General features: G+C 45.2%; 1 protein-coding gene across 2 annotated transcripts in view; it reads left to right on the forward strand.

The window, feature by feature from the left end:
* SLC4A4 (solute carrier family 4 member 4) overlaps positions 1-14420 on the forward strand; it is a 149285-nt gene that overhangs the window by 97414 nt on the left and 37451 nt on the right. For both annotated transcript variants that reach the window (XM_084263508.1, XM_084263507.1), the window contains exons 8-12: positions 4105-4192; positions 5487-5641; positions 6070-6183; positions 7592-7766; positions 12575-12708. In XM_084263508.1, the coding sequence (XP_084119634.1) occupies positions 4105-4192; positions 5487-5641; positions 6070-6183; positions 7592-7766; positions 12575-12708 (666 nt within the window). The remainder of the gene's footprint in view (positions 1-4104; positions 4193-5486; positions 5642-6069; positions 6184-7591; positions 7767-12574; positions 12709-14420) is intronic.

Below are 14420 nucleotides of genomic sequence, written 5' to 3' on the forward strand. Positions count from 1 at the left end.
GGCCAAGGTTTGTCCATTTTGAGTTGGAATTAGTTGTTTGTAAGAATTAATTTACTCTTGTCGGGTTTGGCGGCAGAGTCCCTATGATTAGAAGGTGACTCATACATAATCGGTGGTCATTGCTTGGGAAGGGTAAAGCGTGCAGAAGCAGCAGGAGGAATAGTGCTTTAGGTAAAAAAGAATCCTAAATTCCTGCGTTTCCGTCTCCTTATCAGCTCATAAGCAAAGGATTTCGAGTGCTTTGCCTGTGCTGTCGTACAGGGTTCAAGACCAGGTGCGCTGGGTGTGAGGGCTGTCAGCCCTCTCTGTTAGCTGTTGCCCAGGGCACTGGGGAGGAATGTTTCGGTTTATTGCTGCTTCAGAGAGACTTTGAGCTGTGTGATAAGAGGTGAAACCTCATGCTCTCTGCATTGAAGCATCCTTATCAATGTTAAGTATGAGAAACAGACATTTGATCACTCAGCACATGTTGTGTGCAGGAGGGGGATTCTGTGCTGGCTTTTGTCTTGGCAGAGGAAGGAGTATGTCACAGCTGGGAGCAAAGGCTGCCTTAGGTGGAAGTATTTGTAACTAAATGATGTTAAATGCATGCAGACATAATCTAGTCCAAACTACTAAAATGCACAAATGTTTTTGTGTTTGTAATATTTGGCCCTATGAAAGTTCTCCTCCTACATGCTGAAGGCAAGTCTGAGCTGAAAGTCAGGACAAAGAATGCAGAAAGCATCACAAACTGCTTGCTTTCAAGAACTTTTTAGTAAGCGCAAGAGCATTCAGGTACTTGTGTTAGGCACTGGAACAGAGCCAGCTGAGGTAATTATTTCACATGGTTATAAAAATGTCTCATTTCCCCAGAAAATTAGAAGAATGCTGAGCAGCAACTTCTGAAGTTATGAACTTATAAATAAAAAAAAAAAACAAACAAAACTTGGATAATTTGCATCCCAGAGTTTTAAGAGTTGGTTGAGGAACAGTTTTTCTTTAAAGTTGTTTTATAATAACTCGTGAAAGACAGGGAAAGTTCCCAGAGGTAGGAGGAGAGCAGAGGACATGACCTAGGCGTGTATGGCTTAGTCACCTCCTTGTGAACCTTAACTAAAACACTTAAATGCCTCATGAAGAACTCAATTAGGAAATGTTACTGTTAGTAATGTTGGTGAATGTGTATTTGTGGATCCTGTCCTTCTAACTTGATGTCTTTTTTAAAATAAGAGTAGATTTTTTTTTTAATAGAAATGATCTGTTTGGATATGATATACTGCATAGGACAATTGACTGTTACTACCTCACGATATTTTGATTTAGGAAGATAAAATAATACGTAATGCTGTGCAAGTAAGGGGAGAAGTACTGCTGGTGAGGTGTCACGTTTTGTTAGTGGCTTTTGAGAAGACGTAGACTTAACATAGTAGAGGTTGGCAAATAATGCAGAGGGTGTCTCCATGATTCAGAGCAATCCGGTCATCTCCCCACCATCCTACCATGTTTCACCAGGCTTCCAGTGTTTATTTGAAGTCCTGTCCCCTGACTCAATGCTCCTAACTTCATTTTTTCTCAGGAAAACAGGCTCACATTCCTGAGTAGGCATTGGTTGTTTCATCTATATATTTGCAACAAGGAATCAGCTCTTGGATGGTTTCCATGAGAAAGACACTAATGCATCAGAAGGTTCACAGAACCGCCGTCAAAGTGACTAAAGAGAGGAGAAAAGCCTCACATGGCTTAGCGTAACTGACAGATGGCTACGGGGGACTGGATCAATAGGGGAGGATATTTGAAGGAATTTAATTATCAAGGGTTCTTCAATCTTGCTGTGAGAGACAATCAACATTTATGGCTGGAAGTTGAAGCTTACCCACATTCACACTGGAAGTGTTTTAGATGAGGCAGCTGCTTACCAAAGGTTATAGTGTGTTTATTTTCCATTGCTGATTGAAAGGTATGTCTGTAATTGGAAAAAGGCTTAATTCAGGAAGCTTTAAAGTTGGTTTGAGTGGCTGTTACCATTTCTGTTTGAAACACATGCTGATAAGGAGTTTGCTGAAAATTGCCCTAATAATTCTCAGTCTCTGCTAAATTAGGTGAAATGGAGAAGTTGGTCTCCTGCCACATGACTTCTTTTGTTGCTAAGTGCAAAGATCAGTTGATGCATAAGAGACTTGCATCTCAAGGTTACTAGTGAGTCCAGCTCGGGCTGAAGGCTTGAAACGACAATATCTGACCAGCCTGACGGTCAGTGTGGAAATCCCACTGGCCACTCCCTGTGTTGGCCCTTGTACAAGGTGGCCAACAGAAGTGACAGGGCTTTCTCAACAAGCTGCTTAACAAGGTGAAGAGGTGAGCATGAAAACAGGTGTATTTTCATGCCAAAGCCATGAAACAATCTCTTCTTTCTGGGTATGAACAGGGCGTTTATAGGAAGCTGTTGTCTGTACGGCCAAGGCCGTGTGTAGGTACCTTGTGAGCAGGTAGCTGTCAGCTTGGCACTTGTCTACAGCAGGAAATCAACTGTAAAGGTGTTTCTACAGGAGGTAATGGCCGTTGCAGCATGGAAACCTTGGTCTTGCATATGAAGCTTAGTTTAGGAACTGGGAATGTCTAAGATGAGGCATAGGTCTTCCCTGAATTAAGTATTATTTGAACTGTGGTATCTTTTTTTGGTGGTGGTGTGGCCTTTTTCCAATTTTTCATTCCAGGCCAGAAGGATATAGGTACCTTTGAACATCCAACCCTGAGGCCATACTTAAAATGTTTTCTCATGAGTGTCAGTTAAGAGGTTGGAAAACCTAGCCGCCTTTCACCAGCATTCCCGTTATTCTGGCACAACCTCTAGCAATTTTATTGGCAGAAGTATCCATTTTCCATGTATAGCCTTTTCCATTAAGGAATCTCATTAGAACATGTTGTCACGTAGGCAAGTCCTGATTCATAAGCATGTAAGCACTGACAAAAACAAGGGCATGAAAGATAAAGAGCAGTAATTTCCTATCTCCAGAGGTTTCATATCATGGTGTTTTTCAAACTCATTAGCAGTGGCTTAGATATAGTTGCTGCCAAAAGAGATCATGTAAGAAATTAACTCCTGATTCCTTGTAGATGTAGTCACCCTCGCTGATGGTGCTTACCGTTAGGAATGGGTTTGCACCTTAAGTTGCCTGATTAAGAATTAAGCTGTGACTATGAAGCCATCAGATGGGCTTACAGGTCTTTGGCATGTATTGTATACTCAGAGCAGAAATTCAGGGCACGTGAGTTGGGCTTAATTATTTATTGCTAAAGTCCTATTTTAGATTAATGGTTTCCCTTCACATGTGGATAGTCACTCTGGGTGCTGAACTGTAACAGAGATCTCAGCCCCTGCTGAGCATTAATAAGGATGCAGAGAGCTACCTGATAGCTCAGGGGAGCGATACAGTTTACAGTGAGCGATACAGATAGTTAACAGTATCTTCCCTCTGCACCAGCTGTTGTCCTGACCCCACTCAGTCCTGTGCTCAGGTGTGTCACTGCCCTGGGAGCTGTGCAGAGTGACCTCTTAGATCTTCTTCTGTCCCCTCCTGGCTGTTCAGCAGAAGTTACGTCACTGCTGTCGTCACATAAATGGCTCTGGAATAGCACTAGGGAAATATTTAACACAGATACCAAAGACTGGACAGACACACAGAGCCAGTACGGTGTGATCAAAGACATCAGCATGGAGGTGGATGGGCTTTCCGTGGCACACGCGGCGTGGATTCTCATCCATCTGTCATACATGGTTCACTTCCAGGTAGTGGGCATTGGAAGAACATCCTTATCTCATCCTGAAGTCTTGGTTGCTGATGGTAGTGACTTCTGCTGAGGGCTGTGATAGCACTGGGCCACAGCGGCCTCAAAGCTCCTTTTAAGGCTTTTGCAGAGAAAAACTGTGTAGTGTCTCACTTGTCTGCGTAAGCGTGATGGGCTGCAGGGTATCACCTCAAGTTAGCTGGAGGCCACTGGCAGTCTCTGGTTCTATAAGGAGGGACACATCTTTCTAAAGTTGAATTTCTGTCTGGATATTGTGTAAGTAATAAGTGACCCATTTTGCTATCCCAAATGGGAACAACCTGTTTGTTTTGTCAGATTTCTGTTCATTCTGCTGGGACCGAAGGGCAAAGCAAAATCCTATCATGAGATCGGCCGAGCCATCGCCACTCTGATGTCAGATGAGGTAGGTGTCTTGACATCTCCTGTGTGAAATGGGCTCTCCTGGGTTTCACTGATAATGATGTCCTTTCCTCCAGTGTAGTCGATGGGAATGGGTGTACATGTAAAGCCGAAATACCCAAATGTCACCTCCTAATTCCATCTGTTGATACAATGGTTTCATCTGGCTTCATATTCTTATGAAAGTGTGACTAGAGGAAGCTTTTGTTCATCATGTGTGTTCTCCTGCTAGCAGTCACTCTTTCAAAAAGACTCTCTATGCGAATGGTGTCGCGGTTGTGCCTTGAGTCACATTCCACTGTTGCGCTAACCTGCTGGTACGCTCCAGGTAATGATGGCAGGAGTGGTTACACCCAGGATGGAGCGCTGTGTGCCGCACTGTGCCCCAGAGCACTTCTTCATGCAGGCAGCACATATATTATCCATGAGTAGCTAGGAATTACTCACTAGTCTTACACCTCAGCGAGATGACTGGGCTTTCAGTATTCATTTACAGCTTCTTTCTTCCAGTCTCTTGGGCTCTGCACATCGAGGGCTGATTTGCATCATGTTTGTTTCTCGCTTTCTCCTTGTGTTGGCTCTGCTCTCATACGGTTCCCTTAATTACTGCTCACCCACTTTCAGCTCTTCTGTTTTCTGTTGTTATGCTGCTTGGAGCAATGGTCTTGCGCCTGTAGCCCCAAAGTCCCACCCCCGCCACTGACCACTCGTCTTAAGTCTGTCACATGTGCTGATCCACCTTCACTCCAAGCCATTTCTGTAAGATTCAGCACTAGTGCTCCCTTTCCGTCAGTAATACTAAGCCTTCCTGTAAAACTAGTTTGTGCTTCTTGTTATTATTTTGGAGTCAATATTGTTGTTGTTTCTATGTCACAGGGTTAAAAAATAACCTAGTTTTTGATAGGCTGAGGTAGATAAAGAGGACCGATGGTTTTTTGTAGCTTTGTGAGAGTGTCTTCTCCCAATTTAATTGAAACTCCTTAACTAGATGAAAACACATGTTTTTTGAAAATATAAAAGAAATGGGTAGTTGTGTTAGTTACATTTTTTTAAAGGTTAGAGATACGTACTCTGCTGAAAATTAGAAATATGCCTGCAAGAATCTCTACCATTAAATGACAAATCAAAGGAAAGGGCTTTCCTGAGGTTCATGCACTCTTGTGCTGAGTATCCTGATTTTTTTGAGAGGTTTTTGAGAATTAGTAAGTTGGTTTTGTACAAAAAGCCTGATTTGATGGAGACTGGACTACAGGAAATGCAGTTGGTTTTTTACATGGAGTCTGTCTTTCTCCTTGCAGGTATTCCACGACATTGCCTATAAAGCCAAGGACCGGCAGGACCTGATCGCTGGCATCGATGAGTTTCTGGATGAAGTAATTGTGCTCCCCCCAGGGGAATGGGATCCAGCCATTAGGATAGAGCCCCCCAAGTCTCTTCCTTCATCAGATAAAAGGTAATAGCGGGAAACAGGCAGGCTTGGCTCTGGGATGAAGGACAGCATGCATGTGTTCTGAAAAGGTGATGGGAAAAGCCAGTGTTTTGGGTACACCTACCTGGTTTATTGAGCAACCACAGAGTGACCTGCATCTCCCTGTCTGTATTTAGAAAGCACTAGAGATATTTTCAGGTCTTTCTTCATAGCTGGAAGGAGGATATTCTTGCAATTTTGTACCCGTTAAGGTGTAAGTGTATAACAATATATGTAGTGGGTATCCAGATTGTTTGGGGTTCTGCTTTGGTCTTTCTAACATGCAGCTCAGCCTTCTAGTCTCCTTTGTGCCACACGGCTTCAGGAAGGGCCATATAGCACTTGTTTGGAGGAACTATATGCGGATTATGTTTTGTGGAGTGAGCCTCAGTTTGGCTTGCCTTCTTGCCTAGGAAAAACATGTACTCCGGCGGAGAAAATCTGCAGATGAATGGAGACACCCCTCATGATGGAGGACATGGCGGCGGCGGCCATGGGGACTGTGAAGAGCTGCAGCGGACTGGCAGGTCAGTAAGGCTCTGCTCAGCGGAACGTATCTGGTGTGAGCCGAGCAAGGGGCAACATTTCTCTTGCAGAACCATTTCACACCTTCTGCTTTCCATCCCCAAAGACTGTATAGGTCAAGCTGTGACCCCAGAATGTTTCCTGGGGCTTTTAGTGCCCAGGTTGAGACTGTCTGAAGGGTTCTGAACGTTCAGCCTCAGCAAAATACAAAGCATTCTTAAATGAGGCACTCGAAAATGAAAGAAGGCGCAGGTAGGTGTTGGCTGTTGAAGTTAGAGGAACTGTAAGGGATGTAGATGTGGCTGGCACAACTACAGTTTCCATTTGAAGTGCTGGAAATGCTACAGCCAAAAGGAGAGACATTCCCTTTTCCAGACATTGCTCTTGTAGTTGAATTGCACAGAGGAAGGCTTTTACGGGGTAGAAACACAGAAGATAACAGAGCCTGAGGCCTTCCTCTCTGCTTTATTGCTCTGCTTGTATGCCACATAAAAACCCTCTAGTGAAGGAATGCAGTTCAGGTGGCCATAAAACACTGGGCTCAGCATTTCAGGGTCAAGACACAGGGTTTCATGGTGGCATTGTGCCCTCCCTTCCACTTTATATTGTTTTTTAAGTTCAAGTAAAATATTTAAACTCTAGGAGAAAAGTCTGAAAGTCTGAAATTACACATTGGTGTGTACCAGGCAGCCAGTACATCCTGATTCTGGGTCAGAACCCGTGCCTACCTGCTGTGTGCAGAGGTCTGAATGGTCCTGGCGTTGGTGGTGAGCCATGTACAAGGAAACAAGAGGCAGATCAGAAACATCTTTCATGCTGGCACTGTCAAAGCCACGTGGAGTTTCTTTAAAGAGTTAAATACCGTCTTGTCTGTGACTGTATGAAAAGAATATGTCTGCACGTGGAGCTCTCCTGTTTTCCTAGATGATTTCACTTACTTGCATTTTTACTTCTAGTTCATTTTCTGGTTAACAGTGTGAAGCGTTTTTCCATGTAGCAGATTGTTTGGCTCACCCAACCATCGTGTCTGCCATATGGAGAAATTTAGGCAAGGGCTGAGACTAGAGTTAATATATTTTATTACATCAAACGATATATCTGGGAAAAAAAGCCCAATAGACAGGCTTCCTGGACTGCAAACTTCAGTGGTCTGTTTCTGCAGAAGTAGGGTTTGTGTTCCTGAGATTTGTCTATTCCAGCTCCAGCACATGCTCAAGGTACTCTTTTTCTTTACGATGTTATCTAGATGACATCCCTGAACCATCGCAGCTGTGATATGGGTATTATGTAATGTGATGATCTCACTCATTTCAGATAATGCTTCATTTCTGGCAGCGTTTCTGATGACTTATCATGGTGACTTTCATGGTAAAACATTTTGCACAAGTGTTCTCTTGCTTGTCTTTTCAGATTCTGTGGTGGCTTAATCAAAGACATAAAGAGGAAAGCACCGTTCTTTGCCAGCGACTTCTATGATGCTTTAAATATTCAAGCCCTTTCAGCCATTCTGTTCATCTACCTGGCCACAGTGACCAATGCCATCACTTTTGGAGGACTGCTTGGTGATGCTACAGAAAACATGCAGGTTAGCAAGAGCTTTCTGCAGCAGCAAATATGTCATTTGCCTTTTGCTCTCTGCAGTCGGAGGAGTGTTTGGCCACCGGCGAAGCTTGAATTCTGGGTACAATTAATGGAGTTGTCTCGTGTTTCAGCTGAAAGTTGCCTTCCTTCCTCTGCTGTTAGACAGCTGTCCTTTGAAAAGTTGTATGAGCACTTACCTTAAATGGTGTTTGAAAGGTGGCCAGGCGACAGAGAGGGTCCTTACTCTGGTGTAGAGAAATTCACAGAATCACAGAATCATAGGGGTTGGAAGGGACCTCGAGACATCATTGGGTCCAATCCCCCAATTCCCCTGATCTACACTCTGTGTTTGTGTCTCAGTTCTACCATTTCAGTCCAACTGAGTTTACCAAATCCGATTCAGACTTTTCATGTCATCAGAGCATAGCACTGCATCCCTTGCCTCACTCTTACAATCCCTGGACTTCTGCCTCTCTGGTGAAAAGCAGATCCTCAGATTCCTAGGAAAGTGAGTAAACTGGGAGATACAACACAGGAGAAAAACGCAAGGTCCTTTTAGAAAGGTGAAATTTGTAATAGTGGAAGATCAGATCCTGGGAACTGTCTTGCATGTCGAAAGCAGGCTGATCAGTGGTGAAGATGAAAGTAGGGGCTTCAAAGGACAGCTCAGCTTGAGACGACATCTAAAGGAAAGGGATTCTGTATTAACACTGCTGTAGGTCCTTCATGTTGGACCAGAGCAGAATTCATGCTCTAGCAGTGTGCTTGAGTATTCCTTTGACTTTCTGAGGAGGAGGAGAACATAGGAGGTTGTGTTTACATAGATTCAGTGCAGCCACATTGAATCTTCTAAGAATAATTAAGCTTATAGTGACAATGACTGAATTAATAATTTACACAGGTTTAATTAAACCAAACATAGAAAAGGGGGCACCTTTCTGGAACTCCACACTTCCCTATGACAAATTACAGGCTCGAGTAAGATTCAGTAGCTGGTGTAGTGCCATACTGCCCTCTCCTCTGTACAAATACCATTTGCCTCTTTGGAAAGTCACCTCTGCAGCAGTCATGCAAACAAATGTGTGGTGTGCAGTGTTAAGCAAATGGAAGTGGTGATTGGAAAGGCCTCCAGGATCCACCAGTGAGCATCACTTCCCTGTCACCGAGTAGCAGAGCCAAGTCTGCTCTGCATCTGTATGAGATATGGTCTTTAAAGTAGGGGGAGGAAGAGGAAATGTTGCCTGATCTGTGTCCAAAAGCCTCTTCTGTTCCCTTTGTATCCCATAAACATTTATTATCAAGTAGAATCACAAGTAGGTGATAAAAGAAGGTCAGCCTCCAGGAGAAGAGCTGATAATCCTTGTGCTCCTGCGGGACTCTTCTGCAGTCTTCCACCTGCGAGGGACTGGTGCATAACTATGTTTCTTTTAATACCTCTGAAGTTGGGGTGAGGTTATTCTTCCTCATGAACCTTCTCAATGGGATTATATCAAAGCATGCAGCATTCCTTTAATTTTAAATGTCATTCTTTGGTTGAACGTGACAGTCTTCTTTCACCAAAGTATGTCTGAGACTGTGAGCTGCATAGGAGGAGAGACCCAGTGTGGGGCAAAGACAGAATGAAGAGAAGACACAGGTTGCCTTTAGTCCATAGTTTTCTCTGCAGTATATAAAACCCAGTCTGAGTTTTCCTATTGCTTGGAGAAAGAAGAAGTCCTAGAAAGACACAAGCTGCAGAAACAGTTTGTTTTGAGCTCTGGGGTTTACTCTCCACATTGAAAAGAGAAACCATTGATGCCCTGCAGTTAAGAATAGTGCTTTAGTAACAGGGAAGCTCTGCAGCAAATACAAACACCGCATAGCCACTAGTGACAAAAGCTCCAGGCGCAACAGAAAGAAGTGACACAGAGGTCCTGTTGAACACTTTGTCCCTTGCTTCACAGGGGTTTGTGCTCAGAGAGGACGGTCTTTGGACTGTAGCCAGAGAGGAACGCTGACAGCAAGGAGGGAGGTCTGTGGATGTGCCCCTGTCCTGGCCGCCTGCTCCCAGTGACCATTTTGCCATTCAACTTCAATTCACAGAAATGGAGCAGAGTGCAAGAAAATCATCACTGGGTTGCTAGAAAACACAAGCCTGTTTATAACATAGCTAAGGCTCAGTGCAGGAAAACCTCCTCTGTTGTTTCTAATCTGTGCACTTCAGCATTGACTTGCTTCTCACATACAACGAGCGGTTCAATTGACTCTTCTATGTTTACGTACTGATGTAAAATTGAAGTACCAGCAGATTTACCTGAACTGTTCACTGGTGGGATCAGGGGTTTGGAGACTCTGGGCACAACTGGCTTCTCTGCTGCCATGTCCCTTCAACAAACCTTTACCTAGCATCTGTATTTGAAAAGGCATTAGGTCCTTCGACTGCTGTGGGAGCCTGGAAAGGGGTTTTGACTGCAGGTTTGCAATGGAAGAGCAAAATGTTTCATCTTCAAATGCCCCTGTATCATCAGAGAAGGAGTGAAGCATCCTGAGGCGCCCAGTTCAAGTTGTGGCCCCAGGGAGCTGCTCGAGGTGATTGGAGTCCAGGTTCACACGGAGTGTTGCTCAAACCATTGCACATTCCTGCAGCAGGAAGGAGTAGGGAGTTGTGGGGTGCTGTAAGACCTACAAGAGCAGGAGCTGCAGGGAATCTTTATGCTCAGAAATGCAAGGGAAGGTTATTGCCAGGTCCTATAGCTGAGGGACAGCACCTCGAAGCTTTCCCCCAGGCATTTTGAAAACAGTAGGTTTGAGGCTACCACGTCACCATTTATCCTGCTTGTTTCCTGTAGACAGTTATATGACTGCCGCTGGGTCAGGCACTAAAAATCACCCGTCCCGTGCCCCAGAGAGCCTGACACAGCCAACATTTCTTTAAAAGCTCGCTTCAGAGTTTTATGTTTCTGAGAACAGACACTATTCTTAGCCACAGACACGTGGAAGAATGCAGGGAAAAGAGATTCCAGATGCGCTGGCCACGAGGGCCCTCTCCATGAGTAATGTGGGAGGAGCAAAGGGGATCAGCTGTGCGAATGTCATTCCCTGTCCTGAAAACACTCCTCTCATCTCCCAAGTCTCCCAAAGGCAGGAAGCCAAGGCTGGTAGGTTCCCGTCCATGTCCCCTCTGGAAACTTGCGCAGTCCGTGGATGTGGGCTGCAGGCACAAGCAGATCTGTCTTGTGCTGATCCCTGCACGGGCTGGGGCTGTTGGTGATTGGTGGGCATCACCAGCAGCGCTTTGAAATGGGAATGACCAAAGATGTCCCCTCCTGCTGTGGCAAGGTGGTTCCTGTCCACTCTACAGCAGCTTGTCTAGACAGATGAGTGACTGAATATGTGTCAGGAATGGGCAGCTTTTTAGCCTACCTTACCTTTTGCTTCTCTGTGCGGCTGCCATACCACTGCTCTAATTAATTGCCCAGCAGTAACAGTGCTTGGCCACCAGTATTTTGAGATCACATCTATAGCCAGAAAAACAGTTTAGGATTGCTTTACAGCAAGTAATTTAGTATAGGAAAACCCAAAACTCTTCTGCTCTGTGTAGTAGTTTGACAGACAACAGTATGAATATACTGTTACTATACTCAGTGTAGGCGGTGACGTGGGTCTTTCCAAGACAGCGTGCCACCAAATTTAATTTACATTCTTTGGTTACCACTGATAAGTCGGGAAAACTGCAGTCTGTCATGGGTGGGAAGAAAGGTCTGCCCGTGCTATTAACGCTTGCTGGTTCAGCTCGTGCAGTGTGCCTGAGGCTGCTGATTCGGACATGGCTACAAGGAGGCCCATACGCCTCTGCTTAAACCTGCGCCTTCTCATTGGGGAAGCATTCCTGGAGAGGGTGATGCTGGCAGGTGCACCTCTTGCTCAGTAGAAGACTCTTCTTGTTCCTTTAAAACTCAGTCAAGAGTAAACAGATTAGTTTCCGTAGGAGCAAATGAGGTGAGGTCCAGCAAACTCTGCCATTTTTGTAGAAGGATGCATGCTCTGTCACTAATCACATTTTATTGCTATTTATATTTCATCCACACTCTGCATTTTAAAAGTAGATACTGTCCAGCTATAGTTGGACATGGAAAGCCACAAAAGCACCAGATGTGCTCTTTTATCCTTCTCCGGCAAAGCTGTTTTGCCACACATGCCAAAGGTAATTGCAGAGCCCGTTAAATACAGAATTTATTACTTGCTGGTGACATCCAATGAACGTGTGTCTCAACACATGACTGCTGGCTGAAGTGCCCATGTTTGGTTTGTGTCTCCCTTGCTGGAACCATTAGTTGAAAGAGAGGCATCTTGTTTATCTCAAAAGAGCTTCTGCTCACTTGGAGAAACATGACCCACCCTCTGTTGTCCAGAGGATGTCAGCGCTTTCCTCCAGCCACGCTCTGCCCTGTCTGTTCGGAGAGCCCTGCAAAGGTGTATCTTCACCGTCAAAGGACATGTGAGATGTTCAAACTGTTCTCAAATCCTCTAAGCAGTCTTTGAAAACACTCTCCACCCCTTGTCACATCTAAAATGCAATACAGCATTATTAAACTCTGGGCCTCAGAAATACCAAGGGGGAGGGTTGCTGGTTATCCTGACTCTGGATTGCGTGGGATGAGCACATCTCTGTGTGTGGTTGCAGCCAAGGATGGAAAATGGTCTTCCCTTATCCATGGACGTGTCAGCATACAGCACGGGTCCGGTCACTGGTGTAATTACTCATCTTCTTGCAGCAGCGCTCGTGGGAAGGGTTATTCGGTAGAGCTCACTTCTCTCCTATGTCTCCCGCAGGGTGTTTTGGAGAGCTTTCTGGGCACAGCGGTCACCGGTGCAATATTTTGCCTTTTTGCTGGTCAGCCACTCACAATTTTGAGCAGCACAGGACCTGTCCTTGTCTTCGAACGGCTTCTCTTTAATTTCAGCAAGTAAGTACAAGGGGAAAGGAGGGAGGAGGGGAGGAATGCCTCACACTAATGAAATACTAGCTAGGGAATGAGATGGGGAAGGAGGGGATTTAGTCCGTGAAATGAAACATCTCTTTGTTCCTTGTGGAGATGGCAGTGCAATCAGATTGGGGATTTTCAGAAACATGCATGTCTCAGAGCACTGCCCGGTCTGTGGGCGCATATCTCCTTGGGGCCTCTTGGAAATTCTTGGCCAAGCCCATCCTCGATGAGAAGTTCACAGCAGCTACAGTCAGCATGCTGTTCCTACCAGCCGCTGCCTGTGCTTCCCTGGCTGCTGTGTATTTCCCACAGGAGCCAAGGAAGGAATCCAAATCTGGGTGATTTCACTAACAAAATCCCACCGGTCTCAAGGTTACCGAAAATGTGTCCTTAAATCAGTACTCATTTGAAGTAATCGCTGTTACTTACGCAAGCAGAAGTACCTGTGATAGAAATGGCTGTACATCTTTGTCTGCCCCCAGAATTCCTTGGTGGAGCTTTGCTGCATCAAATGCTCTTGGTTTTTTTTTTCCTTTGAACTGGTATAAAGAAGTTCTGCTCCCTCCCCACCACGTTAACGATGCAGCGAAGATAGCTGACACCCAGAGCTAAAGGGAGCCCGTTCTGTTAGGTGTTCTCATTTACTATTCCCATTCTCATTTATTATTCCCACATCTGCAGCACTGGGAAGATATAATGAGCATCCTTAAAGGAATCAATGTTCTCACTGGTGATTTGACATGTGTGGTCATAGGCGATTTGACCTGTCTACTGATACTTTGGGTGATATTTTGCAAGGATATCAGCTTAGGGTGTACAGAACACACCTCAGAGCGCTCATAGTGCTCTCTTTCACCGTCGGGGAGTGTTCACAGCACTGCAAGTTTTGAGACTTGTGTTTTGGGACGTGACAGCAAGAGCTTTGGGAAAAAAGCCGTCACTGGGCTTTCTTTCAGAAGCAGTTGCCCGTGATGTGGAGCAGCTCCTTGGCCGTCGGTGGTTATTTTTAGAAAAGGTTTATTGAATTATTAAACTGAACATGGCTGCAGGTTGCAATAAGGCAGGAGACATGGTGTATGTTTGGTTCTTTAATTGTATCTTCTTCCTCATTATATTTAATCTCTGTGGGCAGTTGCTCAGAGATAATTGAGAGCATATAATAGTGTCTTTCCTGCGAGTACCCTACATGTTGGAGAAGTCTTTTGAGGCACAGAGCTAAGGCAGGCGGTACGTTTGCATGTGATCCCACATAAACAGTACTACACTGGACTCTTTCGGAGTGAGATGAGTTCATTCAGTTATTCAACTCACTTGATAATACTTGTGGCAACGTGAGCCGTGCCTGTGAAAACAGTGCAAGGCAGGATAAAGCGGGCAGAGTCCGATCCTCCCGCTGTGTTGTCGAAGTTGGTGCTGTTTTATAATCAGCACTGCTGGGTTTGAAGCCTGAGTGGCCTCGCAGCATGCTCTGACTGCTGTTAGATAGGGCCATAGTCGTGCCAAGCTGCAGAGAAGTTCATCTGGGTGTCGAGGATGCCACGGCGGGATAATGGACATACGCTTTCATCCCCTCCTGCCTGTCCTGGGGACTCCTGCTATCCTTGGCATGGTCTGCCCAGCCCTGCTGAAGAGGGGCAGAGGAGATGGACTCAGAGCCCACTGCAGCTGAGGCAGGGAAGGATGGAGGCGAG

The sequence above is a fragment of the Gallinula chloropus genome, assembly GCF_964237585.1.
Source record: "Gallinula chloropus genome assembly, chromosome: 4".
Lineage (NCBI taxonomy): Eukaryota > Metazoa > Chordata > Aves > Gruiformes > Rallidae > Gallinula > Gallinula chloropus.